The sequence below is a fragment of the Pieris brassicae genome, chromosome 1 (genome assembly GCF_905147105.1).
Source record: "Pieris brassicae chromosome 1, ilPieBrab1.1, whole genome shotgun sequence".
NCBI classification, from domain to species: domain Eukaryota; kingdom Metazoa; phylum Arthropoda; class Insecta; order Lepidoptera; family Pieridae; genus Pieris; species Pieris brassicae.
The window spans coordinates 11371208-11396274 of record NC_059665.1 but is presented as its reverse complement, the minus strand read 5'-3'; the positions used below and the strand labels follow the sequence as shown (position 1 = coordinate 11396274).

At 34.1% G+C, this 25067-nt stretch overlaps 3 protein-coding genes and 1 pseudogene across 3 annotated transcripts; 1 reads left to right on the top strand and 3 right to left on the bottom strand.

The window, feature by feature from the left end:
* Positions 1–1250: 1250 nt before the first annotated feature.
* Positions 1251–6183, bottom strand: LOC123720685 (annotated as a pseudogene).
* A 2574-nt stretch (positions 6184–8757) lies between these two features.
* On the top strand, positions 8758–12361 carry LOC123711960 (chymotrypsin-2-like). The gene is made up of 5 exons (XM_045664842.1): positions 8758–8842; positions 10288–10468; positions 10844–11090; positions 11557–11712; positions 12177–12361. Exons 1-5 carry the CDS (start codon positions 8788–8790, stop codon positions 12318–12320), a joined length of 783 nt encoding a protein of 260 aa, XP_045520798.1. The 5' UTR covers positions 8758–8787; the 3' UTR covers positions 12321–12361.
* A 1453-nt stretch (positions 12362–13814) lies between these two features.
* LOC123720674 (chymotrypsin-2-like) lies at positions 13815–19056 on the bottom strand. Its single transcript, XM_045677384.1, has 5 exons — positions 18973–19056; positions 17839–18013; positions 16488–16734; positions 14700–14849; positions 13815–13961 (listed from the first exon to the last, which is right to left on the bottom strand). The coding sequence occupies exons 1-5, from the start codon at positions 19013–19015 to the stop codon at positions 13815–13817; spliced, it is 762 nt and encodes a 253-aa protein (XP_045533340.1). The 5' UTR covers positions 19016–19056.
* A 797-nt stretch (positions 19057–19853) lies between these two features.
* Positions 19854–22562, bottom strand: LOC123720665 (chymotrypsin-2-like). The gene is made up of 4 exons (XM_045677372.1): positions 22537–22562; positions 21834–22080; positions 21200–21358; positions 19854–20012 (listed from the first exon to the last, which is right to left on the bottom strand). The coding sequence occupies exons 1-4, from the start codon at positions 22560–22562 to the stop codon at positions 19854–19856; spliced, it is 591 nt and encodes a 196-aa protein (XP_045533328.1).
* Between the last annotated feature and the right edge of the window lie 2505 nt (positions 22563–25067).

Genomic DNA, 25067 nt, shown 5'->3' with positions numbered 1-25067 from the left:
TTATCTTTTCTGTGGATTTTGTAGTCTTTTCTGTGGACAGTTAATAATTAAAATGCTTGAGCTACATCCAGAAAGACCGTGGAGCATACTTTTTGTTTTTCTAGTGATATATTTGTTGGTTTCTGCTCTATATTAGAATTCTGCTTTTTGGCAATAATAGGGCTAAGACGTTTAAGGGGTTTCTCAAATACTTTTGCTATGACAAGTAACAGTGAGATTGGCCTGTAACGTTATTTCGTGTAGGGCTTTTCTTGATTCCGCAACTTTGCACATATTGGGAACATATTAAAGTATTTTAACTACGGCTTTACGGGTAAGACGCAGTAATACCCGTAATTAAATCAAAACTTGGCGCCTTTTTTTAGTTAAACATTTAATTTCGCAATTAAGAAGTTCTTCGTAAAGAGGAAGCATACAACTATGCCCACATTAGAACTCGCAATAGTGTAGAGAGATGCTTTGGTGTTTAGAACAACTGATTTAGCTATTTATATACCTAGTAGCTTTGGCAGTCTTGCACAACATCGCCATTGAATTGAAAGAGAGACCTATCTCTTATGATGATGATGAGACCCTGCCTCAACCACCAACAGTACCCTCATCTCAAAACACAGCGTATTTTCCTGCTGCGTGGAGCACCAGAGAGAGTCACCTTTATTAAAAAAAACTTTTAAGTTTGATAGTTCTTTAACAATTAAGTTATTTTAACCATTAAAACATTTTTAATACATTCTTCTATTTATTTTAAAGTGGCTACAAAAATCTTGACTAGAATGTCTATCTGTAATTTCGCAGCAGCGATATGAAGTATCGTCCCGCTTTGCTCAGAACACAAAATTTCTAGGGTATAATTTAGCCTTCTCTTCCAAACGAACTTCTGAACGACATTGGACATCGCCGAGTGTTCCGATTCTGGCTGAAACTTTAAGAAGAGGGTCTTCGAAAACAGCATTAGCGATAAAGAGTGTTTTTTGGATACACTCATGCCTTCTTGGGCTTAAATTGGACTAGATTTCATATAATTTTATTTAAAATGAACGGAAGTTGATATTGAAGAAATTCGTTATTTTTTTTAAACGTTTGGTTTTTCTCTTGACTTATTACATAAATACGAATTTATATTAAAATTCAATTGTAGTTTGTAAATTCTCTCCACAAAAATCGCTCAGGTACGATACCATCAAAATTCAGGTCAGGGTTTGATTATTATAATTTAGCAGTACCTAATCATATGGGAACTAAAAGAAATATTAAAAATGCAAATACTTATTTATTTTAATTCTTTTTCATCGTATCTTTTATCCAATTAACGAAAGAGTAAACTCTAGTGTTGACATCGGGATACACTCGGCTGTGGCCACAACTTCTTGTCCCCCAGGAAACCAGGGCAGCAAGAGTACCATTACTTACTAAAGGACCGCCAGAATCTCCCTGTAAAATAGTCAAAATCTCATGTAAGTCAGATCATTTATCAGAACATGGAAGTATCCATAAATTTTTTGAAAACGATATTTCCGGTTCTTTTTGCATCCTATTATATTGTTAAAATTATGAAATGTCAAGCTGAGATCTTACTGCTGGCTTATTTAAAATGGACACCAATCAGTAATCAAAAACAAATAGAAAAACTGTTAAATTATAAAATTTTAAATCACTAAATCCTCTAACAGTTTTAAACGTGTACCATGTCCCACGGACTAACTGTTAGCTAGTTACCCACAACACCCCCACCATGGAGTCCTTCCCTAGTGTGGCGACTAGCGATAGATGGTTTTTTTACGACCTATTTGTCATGAAGAAAGTTTTATTATTACTATTATTAAACACTAAATCGGTTAATAATTTCGAACAAGAGTGGCTGGACGCTTTAGAAGCTATGACATGAAAACCTCCCAAACTTATGACAAATAATTTAGATATCATAAAATATAGAGCGAACAACGTTGTGTATTAACTAATTTTACCTGACAGCTTCCCTCTTGAGGTGGCGCGCGTGTGCAAAGATGGGTAGAAGTAATCGGCTGTTTGAAAAAACTATATTTTATCTTGCATTGTTCAGTTGTTATCGAAGTAACTTTAACAATCTGAAGATTATTTGGTAAAGGGCCATTGCTCTGGAAATATCTCACTTTATGTTATTGTGAAACGATTGCAGCTCTTCATGGAGATCTAGAGATGCTTTACAAAAACAGTCCGAATCAATCACTTTCACATTGTGAACATAATAAGCTTGTTAGTATATAGCAGGCGGCAAACGGGCAGGAGGCTCACTTGAGCACTGCCCATAAACACTTACGTTGGTACGCTGTTTTCTTGAGGGACCATTAGTCAAATTGTTTCGAAAATATTTCAGTGGGCAGCTTATTCCACATAGTGATGGTATGCGGCAAAAACTGCCTTAAAAAACGCTCAGTAGAAGAACAAAAATAACTTATGTACACCTGAGCAATAATATTTTGTCTGTATGGGTAAGCCTTGACTACAGAACTGACTTGCAGAGAAAGCAGTTAACATATTTTATGTTTTATATGTACATACATAGTAGCCTATCAGTTACGCGATCAGATCGAGAAACTAGACAGCTTGGTGTGTCAAATCTCCCTTTCTTAAAAAGGGACTTTATTTACTTAAAAAGGTTGGCGTCGCCCACCGGGCCCAGGCAACAATTATTTCGAAAATATCCTCATGATATTTATGTGCGACTTGGAGTCCGCGGTTAGCAACCTGGTGATATGTACCTTAGCGACACATTTGACTATTTTATGGCCGAATTATACCAGCTGCGATCTGTCCTCAAGCAACATGTCGGATAGCCCATCGCGGAGTATTATTTTACCAAAAAGCCAAAAAGTCGAGGATCAAACGCAACTAGGGTTTAGGTGGAGTCATCAGTTGCAAAAAATGTTGTACAGGAGGTCCTTAAGCTCAACCCCTGCAGAGTTATAATTTATTCAGCGTTTTTATAGAAACATTGACATTTTTTACTAATACTAAATATAATTAAATTCGAAAAATTTCATCAGTAAGATCGTCAAAAGTATCACAGCTCTAGAGAAAGTTGTGTTATCTGAATTTATTTTCCCGGAGTTGGTATCGACATTCAACACCTTTTGTCTTCAGTCACGGTGACCACGCACGCTGTAAAGCACGCGAAAATTGTATATTTAAAATTATGTAAATAATTATAAGTTTATAATAATAATACATAGCTTCAATCCACTGTTTTCTTAATGTGTAAAAGCTATGTCAACAAAAGACAATACTAATCTCATCAGTACCAATCTTTAGGACGTAATTTTTTTTTAATTTTCATAAGAATTAGTAAAAATGACAATTTTCTTATAAAAACGAACGATCGAAAAATCTAAAAGTAAGTAGCCAGTATGAAGTTACTCAAAAGTATCGCACAAGGTAATTTTAGGAATGTCAGGTCAAAAAATAAATCGGTGGCGCTACAAACTTTTTAGGTCTGGACCTCATATTTCTATATCTGTATTTTGATCAGTCTTCTCATGTTTGTTTGATTGTTGATGTGTTTTTTGTTAAATGCGCACATAGAAAGAAAGTCAATAGGTGCACACCCGAGGATAGAACCTCAGTGATGAGAGTCGCACGCTGAAGTCACTAGACCAACACGAGCAGTGTTACCAACTACGAATTGGTAAAATATTGAAAAAGCCTCGAGATTTGAATATAGATTTTTTATTTTAACTTACACTTATCCTGCCCCATCCTGTTAATGTCAGAGTTTCTCCTGAGTTAATGTTAGTAGTAGGCAAACCCACTGGATTCACTCTATTATTGAGTTCTATCCCAGACTCGATTTTCACAAGGCTTATATCATTTGTAAATAGTTCCTGTCATACTTTTCGTGGATTATCACTTTATCAGGTGTATATTCTTTACCCTTGTCTGACAGTTTATTGATTCCCACTACAACTTTGAAAGATCGGTTTGGACGGCTGTATTCAGAAATAAAAATCGTGTTAAGAAAATATTTTTTTGTATCCTGTATAGGATGATGAGAATGACAACAGACGTTATTTCGGCGCGTTCCGCTTCATTGTCCATAGCACCTCTTTCGCAGACTCAAGATGGTGTTGATCGTAACATGATCCATCGTGATATTCGACCATTTATCCATCCACAATAGAATTACGTTTCGTTTCGCAATGTTTAGTTTAAACGTTGTAAATTATCTTGATAACACTGTCAACTGATCCCCGCGCTAAATTGACGATCGGAAATTACTCTTTAAAGTCCCAATAGCACATTTCAAGATAATTATATAACTGAATATGTTTGTACGTTTGGGATAAAGCAATAAAACTGTGATTTTAAAAAAAGGGCCAAAAGACGCTAGTTCAGTACACGGACAATTAACACTTATTATATACTGATTAATTTGTTAAAATTACTCGTGATAATAGTTAAGAATGAAGTTTTAACTGTTTATTTTTCCAAAAGATAGCGATAGTTATATTATACGAGTACAGCTAGCAACAGAGTACTTTCTAATACTTTTCATTTGTTTTCTGCTTTACCAAAATAGTTACAATATTGAATTGAACTTACTCAATTGCACAGTGAGCAGCAGTGACCACCCACTTTTCATCAATGATGGATCCACCACAGAAGTGGCTACCCACATTTTGGAGGGATACTTGATATTTTACACCACCATCTGGTGCATCGTCTCCGCCCAGAATTTTGGGATTAGCCGAAATAAACCCAAGCTTCAGACCTAAAATATTATTAGCATTTATTTTGATATTACTCATTAAATTGAGACAAAATTATTATGTTCATATATGCTGACGAAGATGTGTTACCTTGTGTTACTTAAAGTAAGTCAAATTATGCAAGAACAGACATCTTACGAAGAACATCGTAATATTTAAAACTACCCAAAATACTCATCAATTATCACACCAATAATGCACAAATAAATTTTTAAAACAATTACAATCTTATAAACTAAAAAGAATACATTATACTTGGAGTCGTGGACTCTATGGAAAAGTAAGTATGTAGTATGGTGACGACAGGAAGCGCTCATGTCTATAATTTGCTCATGTCGCATCATAGCTCCACCTTAAAACAGCTCCATTTCTTTTACTATCATTCTTCACGACTTGAATGTACCAAGTAGTATTAAGGAGGCGCATATCTTTGGCCCTTGTAAATGATATTATCTCAGTTCCCAGTGGGTTTTAGTGACTTATATAAGGTTGGTTTAGGTTAAAGCCAAAAAGTTGTACCTTCTTTCATTCATTTCACAAATCATGATGTTTTAATTAATTTCTATGGGGTTAAGCGCCACCACTTTATTACATGGTACACCATTGCCGAGTGATGACAATACGCAAAAAAAAAATTGGAGCTGTTTTAAATTGAGGGGTTGAGCCGGGATACGACAAATTTACCAAAAATTATAATACACTTACCAGAGGACGAATAAAATAATATAAGAAAACCTTTATATCTCAAATAAAAACATCGCAATAAAATGTACATATATATCGGACGTTAATTGTAAAAGTAATTAAATGAAAAAGGCAATTAATCCAAAATGATAAAAAGCAATAAAATTAATTACATCCCCGACACGTGACACGTTTTTAAGTTCTTGTCAAAGAAATTAATGTTCTTAGTTTTTCCTTAATATACGTAATTAGAATTTTGATCGATAATAGTATTTATTGAGTTTCACTACCTACTAAATTGAAAACTAAAGAACAAGTTAAGAAGTACAAAAATAAGAAAGAAAATAAAAGTTGTTGATTTTGTAAAAAGTGGAAATATGCGGGCCACACCGCTCTTGCATGCATGAAATTGCAGATTTACAAGAAAAGGGGGAAAGAGAGGTCGTGCGGTGGTCTGATGAGTTTAAAGAAGTTGGTGGGGAGGAATTGGAGAAAAATGCTCAAGATAGATAGAGATGGATCCAGTTGGAGGTGGCCTATACTCTATACGATGGCCTTAAAAATAATCTGTATATAATTATAAGTGTTTTGTAAAGATGGATAAATATTTCAAGGAATAAATGAGCCTTAATTATGATTATTATTTATTGACCATTTAATACTCATACGCGTTTAACATGCAATTGACAAGACTTAATTCCATTTTCATTTTTTATACAAACAAATAGAGGGAAAACGGACAGATCACGCCGTCCATTGCCCCACACATTGCTAGAGTGCTCGCGAGTGCGTTACGATACGTTACGTCAAGTCGAATTGGGTCGGTAATACATTGATGGGCATCTGGTGCCTTAACTTGCCTCTTATTTTTTTGAATAGACAGACTTGTTTGACAGATCAATCAATAATTTACTTTGCAATTTAACAAGTAAGCGGTAAATTATATTAAAACACATCGGTATTTCGAACCTGTTGGTATTAGATTTATATTATTTAACAAAGCCATTCAAAGCGAGTGTTAAATGGGCATAGATAGAAAAATCCATGGGTGTACAGACAGGGTTCGAACCTAGACCATGGATGAGACTCGTATGATTAACCTACTTGGCACTGCTATGTTTGATTTATTCATACTAAATGAAAAATTGAATGCTTCACAGCTATCGTTACCATTTAAAGATGCCAAACAGATCTAAGATAGCCTAAACATTAATATTTCTCCACATAATTAAAAATAAATATACTCACCGCAAGTTAGTCCAATCGAGGCCAGCAACGAAAAATACAGTAACATTTCAGAATTCATTCTCGTGGTCCGACACAGTATAAACAACTAAATATAAATTTTTGATATTTAAATTACAATAGTTATTTATCATAATTTCTAGGTCAATTGCCCTATTATTTCAAAAACATATATCTACATAAATTATTGTCTCAATGGTAACAGACACGTTTCTTAAAATTCTATTCAAGGGAAAATTTCTTTACTGAAATAGATTTTTAATTTAGTTTTTTTTAAAGCGCCATTTCAATACTCTTTTAAAAAGATTGTGTATTACTCTTTTTTAACAGATATCATGTAATGTTTAACTTTTTACGCTTACCTATTTTTTTTCTCTTAGTGGACGAGATCGCTCGAGAGCATTAAGGCCGCCATTTGCCCTCCTACTTATTTAATTAAGTTAATTGTACTATATTTCTGTATATTTTCAACGGAGTGTTCATAAATAAACATTTTTAAGGCACGAACAAAAAAGTGCCTTAAACATAAGCCCAAGACTCACTTGAAATCAACGTTCTGTACCTCATATGAGCTGAAGACTGGCCCTCATCTAGCCCATACCTCAAGCCTTTAAACTTTAAATGATGGTCAGTTTTAGAGGACATTGCCTGCTCTAAACGACACGGAGACATTGAGCCTCTTAAAGAATCTTTGGAATAAGCAGTGGCGAAATTTCCCTTGCAGACAGTGCGTAAATCCATAGCCATAAATATTAAAGGCCTGTATAAAAGCCAAAGGTGGCCATTTCGGATAAAATATATATTGTTTTATTTATTGCTGAGACTTTAACATATATAGGTAGGTATAAATTTTAACACTATCACATCATTTCATTAGAACAGAACTTATGGCTGGACTAGATATATTAACGACGGTAATGGTTATCTAATCGACTTATGTCCAAACATGTATGAATTGTACTCATAATTTTAAAGTCTTCCTCATTTTACCCTGAGTTCTATAAAAAAGGTATCTAGTAGGGTAGCGTAGCCCTTCTACGAACTACGTCACACAGTAACAATAAAATCAAAATCTATCAATTTTAATACATGTTTAACGTTACTACGCCTGTATTATTTATATATTCAATGATTCAAGTACTTCAGTGGTTATCAGACGAGGTTGAGAATCTAAATACAAAAGACGAAACGCCAGCGTAATCCGTTTCTTTGTGATTTGGACAGCTGACAGTTTGACACGTGCCATGATACATCATGATATTATATATAGAACAATAGTTGCGTGATGCTATTGATTAATTAAAATGATAACTTCTTATCGGAGGGTAATACGCTTCGTTACATAACGCGTTATGGCGCCAGTCTGTCTAGCTTCCCTTTCTCTCGCGCATGCGGCAGCGGTAGGCAGGCTTCTCCTCTCTCACTCTAAACCGCAGCGCTAGTCGGATCTGGACAGACGCTTTCCCCACTCTCTATTCAGTGTTAAATGTGCGTAAGACATTTACTGTTGATAGTGAGAATATAACCTCAAACTATCAGCGTTTTTGAAAGTGATTAGAGAAAATATGATGAAAGTAGCAGAAGATGATCCTCGGCTCAACTTAGATTAGTTTGAGTTATCACACCCGAAAAGCACACATTATTCTGTAGATTTTTTAAAAATAAATATTAATTAACGTGCTCGAAAAAAGTGTAGCGAATGTCGTATTCACCTTGAATCTTATCTTTACTATTTAAAAAAACATTTATATTTTATACTGTAATAAAATGCTGTAAGACAAGTACGTTACTGTTCTGGTATTATTTTATAATTAAAAAAGTTATGTTTTATCGAAGTACTTCGCATCACAAGTTTTTTATAATAAAAAAACATTCCCCATTCTTTGTATGAGTTTCGGTCTATGAATAAATTTTACTGAGAAATATCGTTAAGCTTTCCACTTCCAAAAACAACTGAACAAACCACGGTCATCTAAGTAATCGGTTAGAAACTATGCTTCATTTAAATATACTTATATGTTTACTAATTACTTTTTTGCTTATATAATAATTTTTTTTTCATTGTAATACGATATAAAGAGAAACTCGTATAGAAAAACATCGTAGTGTTTAATTTATGCTATTTAAAATGCATACGAGACATTTATTATTCTTGCTGGGGGTAGTTTTGGGTAAGTTAAATAATATATTACACGAAAAGAAAAAATAATCTTTTCTAATCTTTATTCTTTTACAGTACATGCGTGAACATAATTATTGAGTACACTACTAATTTGCGATACTTACATACAAAATTCTTTTACTCAATAAAGTAAATTTTCAATTTATATTTCAAGTCAATACAAAAGATATACAACAAAAAGATCTAATACATGTATATTAGATTGTTTTATGTACATACGCTATGTACACTAATGTCAGAGGTAACACAGCGCATGTTATTTTTTTTTTGCTTGGGAAATGCATCCCCCTGCGCGACTGCTTAGTGCGGGAGGGTTATGTCGGACTCGCTGTTGTGCATTACACACTAAAACCCTTTTTCGCCCTTGTTGTTTATCTAGAGAATATCGAGTCCAGTACTTGCAGGGATGGATCAGCTCTCTTTTGAACACATGGACTTCTGCTTCCCCGCTTGGCCACTTTTCAGATGGCGAGGATTTGGTGAGCGCGTCGCGCATTTAAGCGTTGGGGCTGCGATTTCTTTCGCCGTCTAGGACGGTCTTCGGGATAGCTCCCTGGCCCTTTCCTATCTTTATTGTTTATGACCGCCTCGCAAAAAAAATCTACGGGCCGTCACTATCCGCGCATCTTAAATTATTATATATACGTGGGTACCACTGAAAATGTTTATAACTGGCCAGTTAGAAACATTACTAATGAAAACTTTTTGAATTTCAATTTTAGAACTCTATAACCGATTTGTTTTTGTGAATTGGCGGCAAATCTAAAACACTTGTTACACGTATAAATGAACCTAACGGGAGAAAATTTTCGGTCAATGATTTATTATGACTTTCGTTATGGGCTTACTCAATAACAAAGCTATGATAGGCTGCGATTAGCATTTCTTAATGAAGCCCCATCTCGTGCCACTATTTACAATTTGTTTAACGAGTTTAAGTGTGGACGTAGCAATCTCAATGATGATCCGCGTGAGGGACGTCCTTTAAGTGCTGTGCGACACATGATTGAGAAAGATAAGAGAGTGACAAAAATATAGGCACGAACATTTAGGCGTCAAGAAGTTTTGTACCAGATGGATTCCCCATACTTTAACCGATGACCAGAAATACCTTCCCATGGACTGGTATCGCCAAACCTTAGATAAGCTCTATGGCGGTGACTCAAATGCTGTATTTGACATCGTCACAGGTGATGAAAGCTGGATATATTGCTGCAAACCCGAAACCAAAAGACGATCAACTCAGTGGGTGTTTCCTTTCGAGGATCGGCCAACTAAGGTAAAGAAAGGAAGAAGTCAAGGAAAAATCGACTGCGACGTTTTTAACTTTCTAAATTTAGCCGATTTTCTAAACATTTTCAGTGTTACCTTACCTAGGTATTTACCTCAATTAAAGTACCCTTCTATAGTAACCTTTGCGGAAATTTTTCATAGGAGATGCTAAACCTGATGTAGGAGGTCGTGTAGTTGGTGGAAAGGATGCCGCCAAAGGCTCTGCACTTTATCAAGTATCGATCAAGTTGGGTTACATCGAGGGTGCCCCGAAAAAACACTTCTGTGGAGGTTCTGTTTTGAACGACAAATGGATTTTGAGCGCCGCGCACTGTACTTACCAGTACGTATATTTTTTCTGTGATAATAACGTTTCCTGCGCCTATTCGCCCCGACTATTTCTATTAAGACTTGCTGCATTTGTATAAAATAAAATAAATGTGCGCATTTAACATTCGCTGAAATGGTGAAGGGAAACATCTTGAGGAAACCAGCTTCACTTAGACCAAAATGTCGACGGCGTGTGTAGGCACAGGAGGCTGATCACCTACTTGCCCACTAGGTTGACAAATCACGAAACAGATACAAAAACCTGAGGCCCAGACCTAAAAAGATAGTAGCGCCACTGATTTATTTATTTTTAAATCAAAATGTCATATAAAAACTACGCAATGGTGTGCCACCAGCCTTCTCGCTAACTTTTTGGTATTATTTTAAGAGTTCCAGTTGGTATCCTCACAGCTGTCGTAGGAACAATGAAACGGTCCTCCGGAGGAGACTCTTACGAAATAGAAACAATAGAAAATCATCCAGATTACGACCCAAAAACCATAAAACACGATATTGCTTTACTCAAAGTGAAAGGAACCATAAAATTCGACGATAATGTGCAACCGATAGAACTACCTACCAGTAACATTGGTGTTGGAGAAGTGTGCACTGTCACCGGATGGGGTGACATTGATGTATGTATATATTTTGTAAATAATAATTAACCAAAGCTTAAAAGAGTATTATTTATAGTTAATCCTTCGTTAATTTCATAGCCATAAAATTGTATTATAAACTGTTATTAACTAACTGTTTTCTTTACATTCTCTTGCATAACTATAATAATAGTTTTAAAAGAATCAATTTAATAAAGACATCCGCCATTTTGTCTCAACGTAAACGCTGTGTCCGGACTAATAAATTTTGTACATTGAATCAATAAATACTGTACACAATAAACGGTTTTGAATTAAAGTTGTGGCATTGATTTCAATTTGGTTTGATTATAGTATTGTCTTTTGTTAACATGGCTTTTACCTCTTATCTTTGATTATGTTGTTTTCAAATCTAGACAAAAATTGCAAAATATAACGAACGCGTTTTATATATCCTATCATCAGATCACAAAGTAATTTTTCTAAAAAAAAATCAATCTCTCAGAACCAAAACACAGTCCCAGAAAACCTGCAAGCATTAGATCTAACAACGATATCAAAGGAAAAATGTAATAAAGAATTGGCACCAGCTCGTGAATACCTTCCGATTGAAGATAATCAGTTGTGCACGTTCAATAAAGCTAGAGAAGGAATTTGTGGGGTAAGATATTCTCAACATTATCTTCGGCAAGCTTCTGCGCCTGGACAAGACCTGTAAGGGCCTTTACTTTATTGTCAGGGTAGTATATCGGCTGTACTCTGCCAGTCACGATAAGTTTTTTTTTTAACTTTCTGCATGTTACATGTCCAAAAAAACCTGAGTATGCCTGGGTAACAAACTGTCCAAAGACAATGTTTTACCTATAAAAGTCTTAGTATGGATACGTTTTCTTCTGTCCTGGAAATCCTACGCTTTGTTACGCTACGATAACTAAATAAGGAAATTTATAAGATCTGGGTGTCTAGGGTTCGAGTCAGGAAATGCGTCTGCGTCAATAAACACGTTACGTCAAAACCTAATTCCCCTTGCTCGTTTGAAAACGATTTTCAAACCGTATGGTATACCTAATAAAAACCGAACTTAATTAATCCAATTAAATTGAAATTTTGCAATTAACTTTGCAGGGAGACTCGGGTGGGCCTCTAGTGAAAGACAAAGAACAGGTGGGTATCGTCTCCTGGGGTGCTCCGTGCGCTGTGGGCGTTCCTGATGTTTTCACCAGAGTATATTCCTACGTGGACTGGATTAAGAAGAAAATTGAAAAGTAGAATTAAAACTTATAATTTAAATATATAATATCGACTAATGAGTTTTTTTTTTCATTTCAAGGTAGTATTATAAATGGAAATTTTAAATGATTAAGAAAATCATTTAAAATTTCCATTTACTTACAATCATTTTAAATTCCCAATTGTATTGGAAATAATTATTTATTATAATGTATGACGTCAAAGAAAAATAAATTAACGTAACACAAAAGATATATTAATTTCATTTAATTTAAAAAAAAACGAACAATTACATTGACGTGACGAACTACCGTTTTAAGTTTTTTGCAGGAATCAAGTCAAAGTCAAAAATAATTTATTCATATAGGTAACACAATGTATACTTATGAACGTCAATAAAAAAGGAATACATTATTATACAAATATTGTATATTTACTGCCAGTTCTCAAATGAAGGGCGTAGAACGGGAGAGAAGAACTAGCAATAAACTCTTCGCCACTCTTTTTATTCGCCAAGTTTTTGTGTTTTACACAACGTTTAAGGAGCTGCAAAGATTACACCATGTTCGTAATGACATCTTACGTAATAAATAATAATAAAATAAATAAAAACAAAGATTTGTCTCAGGTTGTCAACGATCCTCTATCAGCAAGAGGCATGGTGAAATCGCCATATTTTAGGAAGAGAGACAACACGACGCATGGACGCCGGCACAAGTTAAGTTCGGTGGCGATTATTGTAGATATGTTCAGATATGTGTTAAATGAAACACTTTGTTTGAAGATGGGTAAAAACTGGCTTGAATCGATTAAAATAAGAGCTTATAACTAAGATAATTAGGGGTAGAGGGTCTGCGACGCCAACAAAAAACTAACTTGGTTTATTTAAGTGTACTTAACTCTAAGTGAATGTTAAATTACAATTTATGAGTGTGGTAAAAAGTAAAGGGCTTAATTTGGCTTCAAATTTGCGATGCTAAAATTTGGTTTACGCTTCTACTTATTCACTAATACGGGTATATACTATAATATTTTAACTGAAGTAAAATAAAACTAAATAGATGACATCCCAGGTATAAAATCAGCTCTATATGTCGTCGTATTAACTAATTCATATAATTAATCAATTATTAACTAGATATTAAGTAAATACTTCATTAATTAAGCAATGTAAAAATAACATTCTTTGAATCTAAAACTAAGAACCTTAAGAAATATAATATAATAACAAAAATATATTATTAAAAGAACAAGGTAAGACACTTTAGACCAGGTAAATGTATTAAGAAAGCCAATACATATTATACTTATTCCTACAGCTGTTACATTTACATTGTATGGTAGTGCCTGTGGAATGGCCTACTGCTTTTCTCAGTGGTTCCGTATGACCGCTATAATCTTTGTATCGCTCTAGATGGCAACTATATTGAATAATCAAATCATAAAAATTATTTGTTGGTCTACGCACTTTTCAGGCCACCTGTTATTTCATAAAAACACTAGACATTTTTTTCAAGGGATTTATTGTGTACTTTAATAATTTTGTATCTTTTCTTTAATCCAAGAGACATAACTCCATACATCTGTGTTCACATCTGGGTAATAAAGATTGCAGTCCACACCCCAAGAAACAACTCCAACCAACTTGTTATCTAGAACTAATGGTCCTCCAGAATCCCCCTAGAAAACAAGAATTTTAGTACACATGACTGTATACAAAGACATCTCATCAACATCATTTCGTTTTTTAAGACATTTTTTCTTAGGGAAGACTTAGGGTCCTTCAACAAAAGAGCAACCAACGCACTCGCGAGCCCTCTGGCATTAAGAATGTTCATGGGCGGCGGTTAATGAGCTTCTTGCCCGTTTCCCTGCCATGTTCTAAAAGAAAACATCTAGACTTCATCCCACAGATCAAAAGTACCAAACATATTTCCACCACAACGCCCTAGTTCCTAGCAAAAAGTATTAAATTATATTTGTTAAAGGTTAACATTTTCTGACAAATTGAATTTTAAACATTTAGCTAAACTATACTTAAATTTGTGAACCACGGTGTCCAAGTTGGAAAATTTATAATGTTAAAGCGTCTGTATTATTAAAATTGATACTTTAGAGATCTTAACAAAAATAAACCTATGGTTTTATTTATTTTAATTAGGATAACATCATTATACAAACACTGAGAAGTTTATAATCTAGAGAGATTATGTATTTAAACAGTACATAACCATAGATTGACTTGTTTCAATCGAGGAATTTGCAAAAGTATTAAGAATATCCATAGCGCTAAATCACCTGCATCATGAGCATACACACTCACACCATCTTTGGCTATATGTTGAGTATATTTTTTTTTGTTTTATATCATTTGTGTTAGGTAGGATTACGAAATATATAAGGAAATGAGATTCGTACCTGGCAAGCTCCCTTTGCTGTGGGCGTAAAAGTGCATAGTTGTTTTTCGGTTATCACGTTCACGTCCATCAACATATATCGACAAGTTTTAGTGATCATGACAGTTTGGTTCACCATTTGTAAGGTCGCTGGGATGGGATCGTCACCACTCTAATAAGTATTCATTTCAAATTACTACATACTAATTTATATTGAAGGATATGTAAGCTTAGTGGTTTTCACCTCAACTTTGGGGTCTCAAGATGATGATAGATTTAAGTTGGTGGTATAGATAGTATCGGTGACCAGAGCTGGTACTTTCCTCTCTCAACGAATAAGTATCGCAATACAGCGACAAAATTCTGCCAGCGTTAAAGGTGCTACAGGGACCAAACTTTTAAAATTTGTTTCAATTCTCTATTTATTAATTGTTCATTATAAATAATTATATATTTTGATTATTATTATAAAATGTAGGTTTAGAATATTTTAAATATACACAATTAAATCATTAAATTATTAAATTTTCATTCGAAACAATTTAATATGATTAATAATAATAATCGTTTATTTGCTACATTGTTTGATTAATCATAAAAACCGCACAATCCGCAATTAAGGCGGCAGATTTTCAGGGCGGCAAATTTGGAATCCGTTTTTTTTTAAATAAGAATCTAAAAGATTTGTGCATGACGATTTTCTGATGTGTTACAGATAGAAGTCTGCATCAAATTTTTCCCGACATCCCAACCAGTAATCGACCTCTTCACCCTCAGCTCACACTTTGCCTGAGTGAAAAGAGCGAAATTGCAGAAAGTGAATTTCCCTCTTCCCTCTTCCCCCTATCAACCTATATGTGGAAGGCTTCGACCTGGTTGTGTATGAATTTGTGATCAAAAATCAAACGCAAAAATAATTTTACGTGCAACAATATTGTTAGAATCTAAAAATAATCTACGATATGGCAACAACTTTTATAGCTTGAAATTTGTAAATCCGCCACTGAGTGTCGGCTATTCACTTATACAATTACATTTTCTGCACAAATGGTCAGTCACAATAGCGATTTGCCGCCATGACCTAGTTCATTTCATTTATAAGACATAATACGTACATACCAATAAAATTATCTTAAATTGTTTTATAGATAAATTGACAGTTTGAAAGGGTGAAAGTGATAAACTAATTAACGTCTCATATCAGTCGCTTTTCAACCCCGAGGACGAGCGTTCGATTATTTATTTATTCGATTATTATTCTGCCCACCGAGATATATAGGTGAAGATAGACTTGGAGGATTGGCCGATGTGGTCTCAGCTAAGTCAAAATCTTTGTTCTGTGAATGGTAATAACCTTGCTTTGCCTTGTGTTGTCCAATAAACGGTCAGCAGTGTCGATGTATGGAATGCAGTGGCATCCTTCTGTGAGCAAGTAATGATACACAAGGAGACAGCAGAACGAGAGAGGGAGCGCTTTAGGACGAACCCTAGCATTAGAAAACACGAGGAGAAGATATACCGATCTCCTATCTCCTATGAAGTGTGTACTGCATCCTCCTTCTCCAAAATCTCCTGTTTTTAAGTTTAACATGCCGTTGAGGTCACGGTAGAATGCGAGACTGACCACGGAGCCTCTGTAACTTGGCTTTGAAGGAACTACTCGAGATGGTTTGAGTAGAGCAGAAATTCTCGTGAGGGATGAGGCCCAACTTTCTGCAACTTTTGGCTGCAGGAGATGCGCAAATGCATTTCCACCTCGGATACCATAAAAAAAACGCGAAGATAGACACTGCAATATGAGTTCTCTTACCGTTTTTCGACCCCAACCAGTAAGCAGAACATTAGCTCCAAGTGGACAGGGCCCGTCAGCGATTTCTATAGGTTTCACTCGTGCGCTGAACTTAATATCTTTATTGACTTTAATAAGGCTGATGTCGTTCAATATAGTAGATTGGTTGAATTCCTTGTGAATGAACACATTCTCGACTGAATACTTATCCCCGCCTGTTACAACACTGTTTGTACCCGTTACAACTACGATGACATCTGCTGGAAATCTGAAAAGTAAAACCTTTTTAAAGAAGGAAGAAGTTAAAATGCATTTTCTTTGTAAGGGAATATTTTTCTTTAAGTCCTTTGCCTTTAGATACTGTCTTATAACGCATAGATGAATTTTCACGCTAAAAGAATTTTTCTATATGACCGTTTCATAGAAGAAAAATTAATGGGCAAGACTTGCTTGCGCCCTTGAGTTGCGAACTGGTAGTAAATGTAAATTTACAATTAATTTAACTTCTTTTTGACGTTCATAAGTGTACTTGTTTACCTATATGAATAAAGTTATTTTGAGTTTGAGTTTGCTAATTTTGACTTGAATAACCAAACGTCCTAGAAATTCCGATGAGAACACATAACTGGCAAAATTTAGTTGTTTTGTACGTATTGCTATTGTCTCTTTACTAAACTGTTATATTATATTTATGTAGACGTCAAACAAATTATTTTTATAAAAATAAATAATTTACATTCTAAGTAAGAGTACTCACATACTAAAACCATTTAGTATTCATATTTCTATGCTAAAAAGTTTTTATAACATCAGTTGGTATCTTTCTCATATAATTTAGCGTAGGAGAAGTATGATTAATTAGGATATATGTACATCAACCTTACCAATCTACTTCTCTTAGCTTTTTAAACAGTATTTAAATCTGTTTACCAAAAAAACAAATTTAACATTGAGGTCAAAACAAATTTCATATATTGATCATACTCGGAACCTAATAATACCTATACATTCAAGATGATGTATGTTAATGATCAGCTGTTTATTATTTGCAAAAAAAATCTATGTAGTTTAATTAAGTAGACAAAATAGAGAAAAAGGTATGTTTTAGCCTACTATTATTATTAATATAAAAAAATGTATTGGAACCGGCAACTAGAGTCATTTTGTTTTAACATATTTAACTTATTAATTTTAAATAATAAATTAATATTATTTAACTTTGAATTTGAATCAGAAAGAATATTTTAACCAATGTTTCGAGCCTGAGACCGGATCAATTGAAAGTTAAAATAATAAGACATTTTCAGCGCCAAGAATAGAGGTTTTAACTATGCGATAAAAGTTTGTATTAAGTAAATGTAATATAACGTACTCGATAGCACAGTGAGCAGCAGTGATAACCCATCTTTTTCCGATAACAGTGGCTCCGCAAAAGTGATGGATTCCATTCCTCAAAGACGCTTGGTATGGTATTGCACCATCAGGGGCTTCTGTCCCACCGATGATCTTCGTATCTGGTACAAATAGCCTCTTAGATAAAATTGAACCTGAAATTACTATTATTTTAGACAAATCTATTTATTAGGTTTCTTGTCTCATGAAACGTTTGATAACGATCCTTATTTAACAAAATACACATACACCATAATCAAGTTTGGCTTATAGAGGGCAAAATCTTTTTTCTTAGTATAAAAACATTAAATTGAGAATAATTTCTGTTCATATCAGGTATAAGTAACTACAAACTATACACATTGTAAGTCCAGATTGTTTGAAGTTACTACATTTAAGTGATTTAAAAAGTAATAAGTTCCCGTGGGAAAGAAGCTGAGGTCTAAATCTAAAAACTAAAAAAAGCAGTGTCAATTGTAAGGGTTCTATGAAATGTAATAATGTAAACGAATACACTATTGTCAGATTTAATTATTTATTTAAATTCTAAACATATTAATAAAATATATACACATATTTTTAAGAATCTTGCTAAAAGCGCGCATGTACCTACAATAGTTAGCTCATTTCACTCGTTCGGTTTACAAATTGACGTCGAACATCAATAAAAAAAAAGTTTAGCATATGCGCACGGGCAATACCTTTCCGATAAAAAGGCCACAACATGTCCCAACGGATCCGGATGATCCAATCACGATTGATAATGACAAATTAAAAAGCGCAAATTAATGACAAATCAAAATCAGATTAAAGTGAAAAACCGCCTTTACTGGAGAAGGCGTAGTTCTTTACTTCGTACTTAGCTTACTCCAGTGACCTTCCATTCTGCTCTTCAGGCGATTATCCACCTCCCAGGAGACGCCATTGCGCTAGTCGCGTAGATCCCATTAAAAAAAGCGCACGAGCATTATTTGTTTAACTTTAAAGTGATACAGTTTATGTATAATCAGTGAAAGGAAAGAAGTGAATTGATTAATTAATGGAATGTTTAATTTCCTACCTTTGATCTAGTTCTTATACTATAAATAGATTTTTAGACTAAAACACTTCTTACCGTTGGCAGTACAAACGACGAAAAAGATAAATATAAAAAACATATTTTAGTCACGTTCTTTGATTATAACCAGAAAGAATAAAACTTATCAAAGTACATTCAGTGACGAGCTGCTGCTATGTAGTAAAAGATAAAATAAATAAAACCGTAATTTTAAAACATTATATTCTATTTCGTATATTCGTCGATAGTGAAACATTTCAAAAATATTTTAACAGAAAAACTCGTTAATAATAATAGGTAAAGAAACAATTCCAAAACTCCACAGAAGGCTGTTCTCTGCCAGGTCACATTTCATTTTTCCTCAGCATATGACTCATATTTTGCACAAAGATTTTTTTGCATCTATCAATTTATTCACAATTTGTACTTTAATTTAAATGCAAATGTGTTGAGAAAGTTACCTACATATCTTACCTACATGTATAGCCTCTTTATTTCCATAAAGAATAATATATTTTAAACAAGTATATCATATGATTAATTGTTATATAATATGACTATAATGACTACAACCCTCCATCTCACCTAGATAAAAAGTACATATTATAGTACAGGAAGAATTTTATTTATTGGTTTATCAAAAATAAAGAGTAGTGTTGGCCTAGGGGTTTCAGCGTTATTAGGTTCGATCCCAGGCTGTCCAATCTTTCTTCAATCCAATCCAGACTTTCTTTCTATTAAAAAGAAAAAAAATATCGTGACTGACCTGGCTTGTCTTAGACGTAGACATTTTGAGACTGACCAGGAAAGGCACAGGAGGGTGATCATCTTCTTGCCCATTAGACTAACAAATGATCACGAAAGATATTTAGGAACCTGTGGCCGACACTAAAAAAAGGTGGTAACATTTCATTAGAATTTAATTAAGCAGAATTCTTTTATATCTTTGTCGTATTTTCATCCATTCTAGCCTTAATCCAATCGAGATATTCGTAAACTCTTGTGAATACATCTGGAACACCATAGGCACAGGGCAGGTTGTAGGAGGCCACACCGACGGCCTCGCCTTTCTCTATCAGAGCACTACCAGAGTCACCCTGTAATGATAATCATTCTGAGTAGTTGTATGTGTTTATTGATGTGAACGTTCTATCGCGACTAAAACCAATTAGGCGTCGCCGCGAAATGCGTCATACTTCAGTTATCATGGGCAAATTGTCATAGTAATGCCGTTCCGCCAACATCGAATGTACTGAAGTCACTAATTAAAATACTAGACTTGTCCTAAATGTAAATAAATGTTATTATTTTTTTGTAATTAATCAAAATAAATATTAGTTAAATAAAATGTTGTCATCTGGTGTTTATGCATATCACTTGTATTAAAATAATTTCAATTTCACTATGCCTCTTAAAGAATATAGATAAATATTTTTGTCTTAATACAAGTTGTATTATGTATGTAAAACATTAAACAATAAAATAATAAAAATGCCTGCCTTGCTATTTAGCAAGTATAAAGTAAATGTGCCTAAGGTACTATAATATGTAGTCTATCTATACTGAATATCTATCGGCATGCATGTCGTATGAAAAAGGCCTTCTCTATCAATGTGAATTCATCGTTGTTTAGAGACACCAGAAAGATAATTCGCTGAAAACTTTTTGTAGACACAAATATTTCTTGTTTACCGTCACTATCATGACAATCCAATAACTGAGCTAGAAGCTAGAGTTCACTGTCACTATCACTTGAAAATAAATCCATTTTAATGGTTTCTAGCAGGTGCTACGTCTATATTACACAACAGTCGTGAATCGGTCAGAATGGGAAGATCACAAATTTAAAGTTAATCACAACTTTATTTAGTTGAAATAAAAGATATTATATATAAAAAGCGTCGATCTATTTTTTTCATACAAAAATACCGGTCGGTCCTCGCAAAAATGGTTTGCAAAAACAGATCGATTCATCGATCGGTTATTGTAAAGTATTTTATGAGAAATGGATTGAGAAATCTCTAATAGTAAGAATTGAATCGGGATTGAGTATAGAAAGCGGCCGTAAATCATCTAACTTGGCTTTCTCTAGCGGTTTGAGTCCACATTGGACCACAATAAAATAATAACCTGACATAAAGGAGAGACTCGCCACGTACAAAACTACGCACGCTCATGAGTTCCGACCACATTTTTCAGTATTTCTAAGTCTTTCTTAGTATTATCTTCTCTATTCGATGTGACCTATAGTGTGGCTAAGGTTCGACTCTAAGGATTTACTTACCTGACACGTTCCTTCTCCTCTTTTAGTCAGAGTACATATTTGTTTCTTGGTAAAAGGATGATTCTTTTGGAAAGCCTTTAGTTGATTCTGGCAATTATTAACAGATAAAGCTGTTACGTTCAGCCATTGCAGTTTATCTGGTATTTTAGTTCCCTTTTGCTATAACAAAATCATTTATAAGTAAGAATATGATAAAGAAACAAATCAGAACTACTTAACTTTTATAAGTTGAAAGATAGTTCGTGCTTACAAGGAGTGAAATGAAACTAATTATTAAAAAATAAATAAAAAACTAGAGGCGCTACAACCTCTTCAACATCTGTTTCACGATCATTTGTTAATCTAATAGGTAAGTGTAGGTGATCAGGCACTGGCATGACACACGCTGACGACATGATGGGTCAAGGCAGTCCGGTTTTCTCACGATGTTTTCCATCACCATTTGAGCAAATGTTAAATGCACACAGGCGGAGGTTGAACTTGACCTCATTTATGAGAGTCACATGCCGGAGCCACTAGGCCAACACTGCTCTGCAGTACCGACCAGACCAGACCTATATATTCCTTGACTTGTATTATGTTAAATATAAAGATAAGTGTAATTTCTTTTCTTTCTTCTTCTCAAGATACTTACATTCGTATATCCCCAACCAGTGAGCAAACACTTTGCACCTGGTTCTATGTTCCTTGAGGCTAGTTTGACGGGCTTAACTTTATCAGAGAACTCAATCTCTTCTTCAGTTAACATCAGCGCGATGTCGTTAGCGAAAGATGTACGGCCGTAATTCTCGTGGATAATAAATTTACTAATTTTATATTCGGTTCCTCCACGTCTTCTTACATTTGTTCCTGCTGCAGCTACAATATCCTTTGGTTTTATCCTTAAATAATTTGATTCTAAATTCTAGGATTAAAATTATTAAAGATTCAACAGTCAACTTCAACAGTTGGATTTCAGAAATATTGTTTCGCAAAACAAAAATGAAGTAAACGCCAGATACCTTTTATTTAAATAACTGGTGAATTATACAATATTTAATCGAATCGCTAGTAAGAGCTCTCGGCCAAACTAATGTGCTCTAATTCGATTAATTTTTGGCTTCATAATACTCACCATGATTGAATAAAAACGACTTGTTACTTCATGTGTTTCTTGTATAGAGGAATGTATATTGTATCATTTTTAATTAAAGTGATCTATTAAAATTATAGTGAAGGAAAACAATACATATTAATGGTTTTTAAATAAAACAGGACATACTTAGATCAAATTAAATTTACAATAAGTGATTTTAGTTAATACCCGCTCTTAAAATTCCTTGTAATGGATTGCTTACTTAACGAGACAATGTGCAGCTGTCATGATCCATCTTTTCTCGATAATAGCACCACCACAGAATAGCCAATTGTCTTCTTTGGGTACTCTAATCCCGATCTGATGAGGTACCGCGCCGTCAGGTGCTGCTGTACCTCCCACAACTCGCTCTGTGTCTTTATTCGTATCAGAATACTTATCTTCTTCCTCAAGAGATAAATAATCTCCTAAAAAGATTGGTGTTCATATCACGCTTAACATAGGAGCATTTTTTTTAATTTCTTGTAATAGTGCCATCCTTGCAAAGGTTGGCGATCATCATCGCTAGTTTAATTTTGGATGACGCGCTTCTGAACATGGGACTTGGTGCTTTGACCAAATTCTTATCTTAGGTTTATCAACCAAGACGTGCACCTTCGGCCAGGTCACCTTCTACCTGTCACTCAGCCTTATATATATGTAATCAACTAATAAAACCTTTACCAATTTCATATAAACAATAATTTGATGTTATTTTGTATTTATTATTATAATTCTCTTCCGAGTTTAGTAAACTCATTGAACAGACTCTACTCTATGATCGAGTACTGATGGGTTTTTAGTATTGAATCTCACTGATGGTCTGAAGGGTGTTATCAGCTCAGCTCGACCGTGGTATTTTAAATACTGTATGGCATTTTGTACAAAGGTCACAGTTTTGGCCTCGCTCCAGCCCGCATTGTTTGACATACCAAACCGATAATACGATTGTTGACGTAAATATGTAAATTGTAACCTGTAAAGAAGGTGATGCAGGCTCTTACGTGGACTCCTTGTTTTGTATTATTTATTTGTAATGGCGTGGAACCTGAGTATGAGAATGTTTTAATTTTTTACCTAATTTAGACTTCGGCATCAATTAATGTTTAAACAATTATTTGTCATTACAAAAAAATATTTTGTTTACATGAGAAACTTAATATATATATATATATATACGAATGAGATAGCCATTAGCCGTTCCAACTTAAGTATATTAGGCTCATTCTGACATGTATTTTTAATGCCCTTTTGAATTTGTTAAAAGCGCTAATATTGCGAATTTTAGATGCTAATTGTTTAAATAGTTGCACACCCTAATACCTAATTGACTTCTTCAAATAATTTGTGCGCGGCTTCGGCAAGAGAAGCAAACTCGCTCGACGAGTATTACGTGTAGTTGTGTTTGATTTTTTTTAAAGATAAGCTACTATGGAGAGAGTTATTTTTTAAATTAAGATACAGATGCTATAAACATATAGTTGCCTAATTGTCATGGATTTTTGGTAGATTTTATAAGTCTGTGTCAAAATTTGTTATCTAAATAGTGCTTTTATTAATTTATTTTGTGGTGTTTGTCAGTTAGAAATTTTATATGAAATGTAGCTTGACTAAACGAGTTTTATTAAGTTCAGGCAATACCAGAGGATATTTTACTACAGCAGGTACAATAATTCGAACTTAAATATTTGTGTATTTTTGTTATATTAAGCCGGTCGTGGCATTAGCGCAATGTGTACTGAGAAAACTACTTCGAATTTATAAGAACAACCATATCGATACCTCGGGTATTTACACAAACAGTACGTAAAATCAAATAGCTATGGTAACAAGCAGGGAGCAGTATTCGCCTAGTGGCTTGAGCGTACACTCTCTCGCAATGAAGGAAAAAAATATGAAGCCGGCATGCCTTAGACTTAAAAATCGATGGTGTGGGTCAGACACAGAAGGCTGATCACCTACTGGTATTTTAAGAAAAATAAATAAAACAGATATACAGGAATCCGTGTACAGTTACGTTACAGCGCCACTGCTTTTTTTATCGTAATTAAAAATTAACGATAAAACTCCGTGAGAGTATTTGGAACTAAACGCTTGTGCTACAAATAGGAATTGTCCGAATGGAATATGCTTAGTAAAATAAACAAATTTTATGGCAGTTTGTGAAATTATTGTATTGACGCATACGAATATGAAACGTAAAGGTAGTTGTTTTCGTATAGTTTATTCAAGTTTGTCTCATTAAAAATGTTGATATCTCTTAAACGGACAATATTTTTTTTAAAGAAGCGAAAACGTCACAGACTAATATTTTGTATAAATAATTAATACATTTATATAACAATTAAGATGTGTTATTGCATAACACCGCCATCATGGCGTAAGACCGTAAAACAAGGGTTAAATTACAACTGTTTTGGGTTGCTAGGCAAATCAGTGGTTACGATAAAAAAACAATTAATAAAACGCTAAAATTACTGTTTCACTTGACTCTTATGGGAGTTCGACTTAAGAGGTTTTGATTTTAAATCGAGACGAGAGACGAAAGGCATAAAGAATATTAAAATAAACTCACCTTGAACTGTAAGTATCAAATAAAATAAATAATACTTTAACATTTTAAATTTCTAATAATTTCTGAGGCATAAACGATTCCTTAGTCATAAATATACTAGTTGAAGATATAAAACAATGTTTACACTGATTTCAATTAGAATTTAAATTGTGTCCGAGACGATGAAAGTATATCATCAA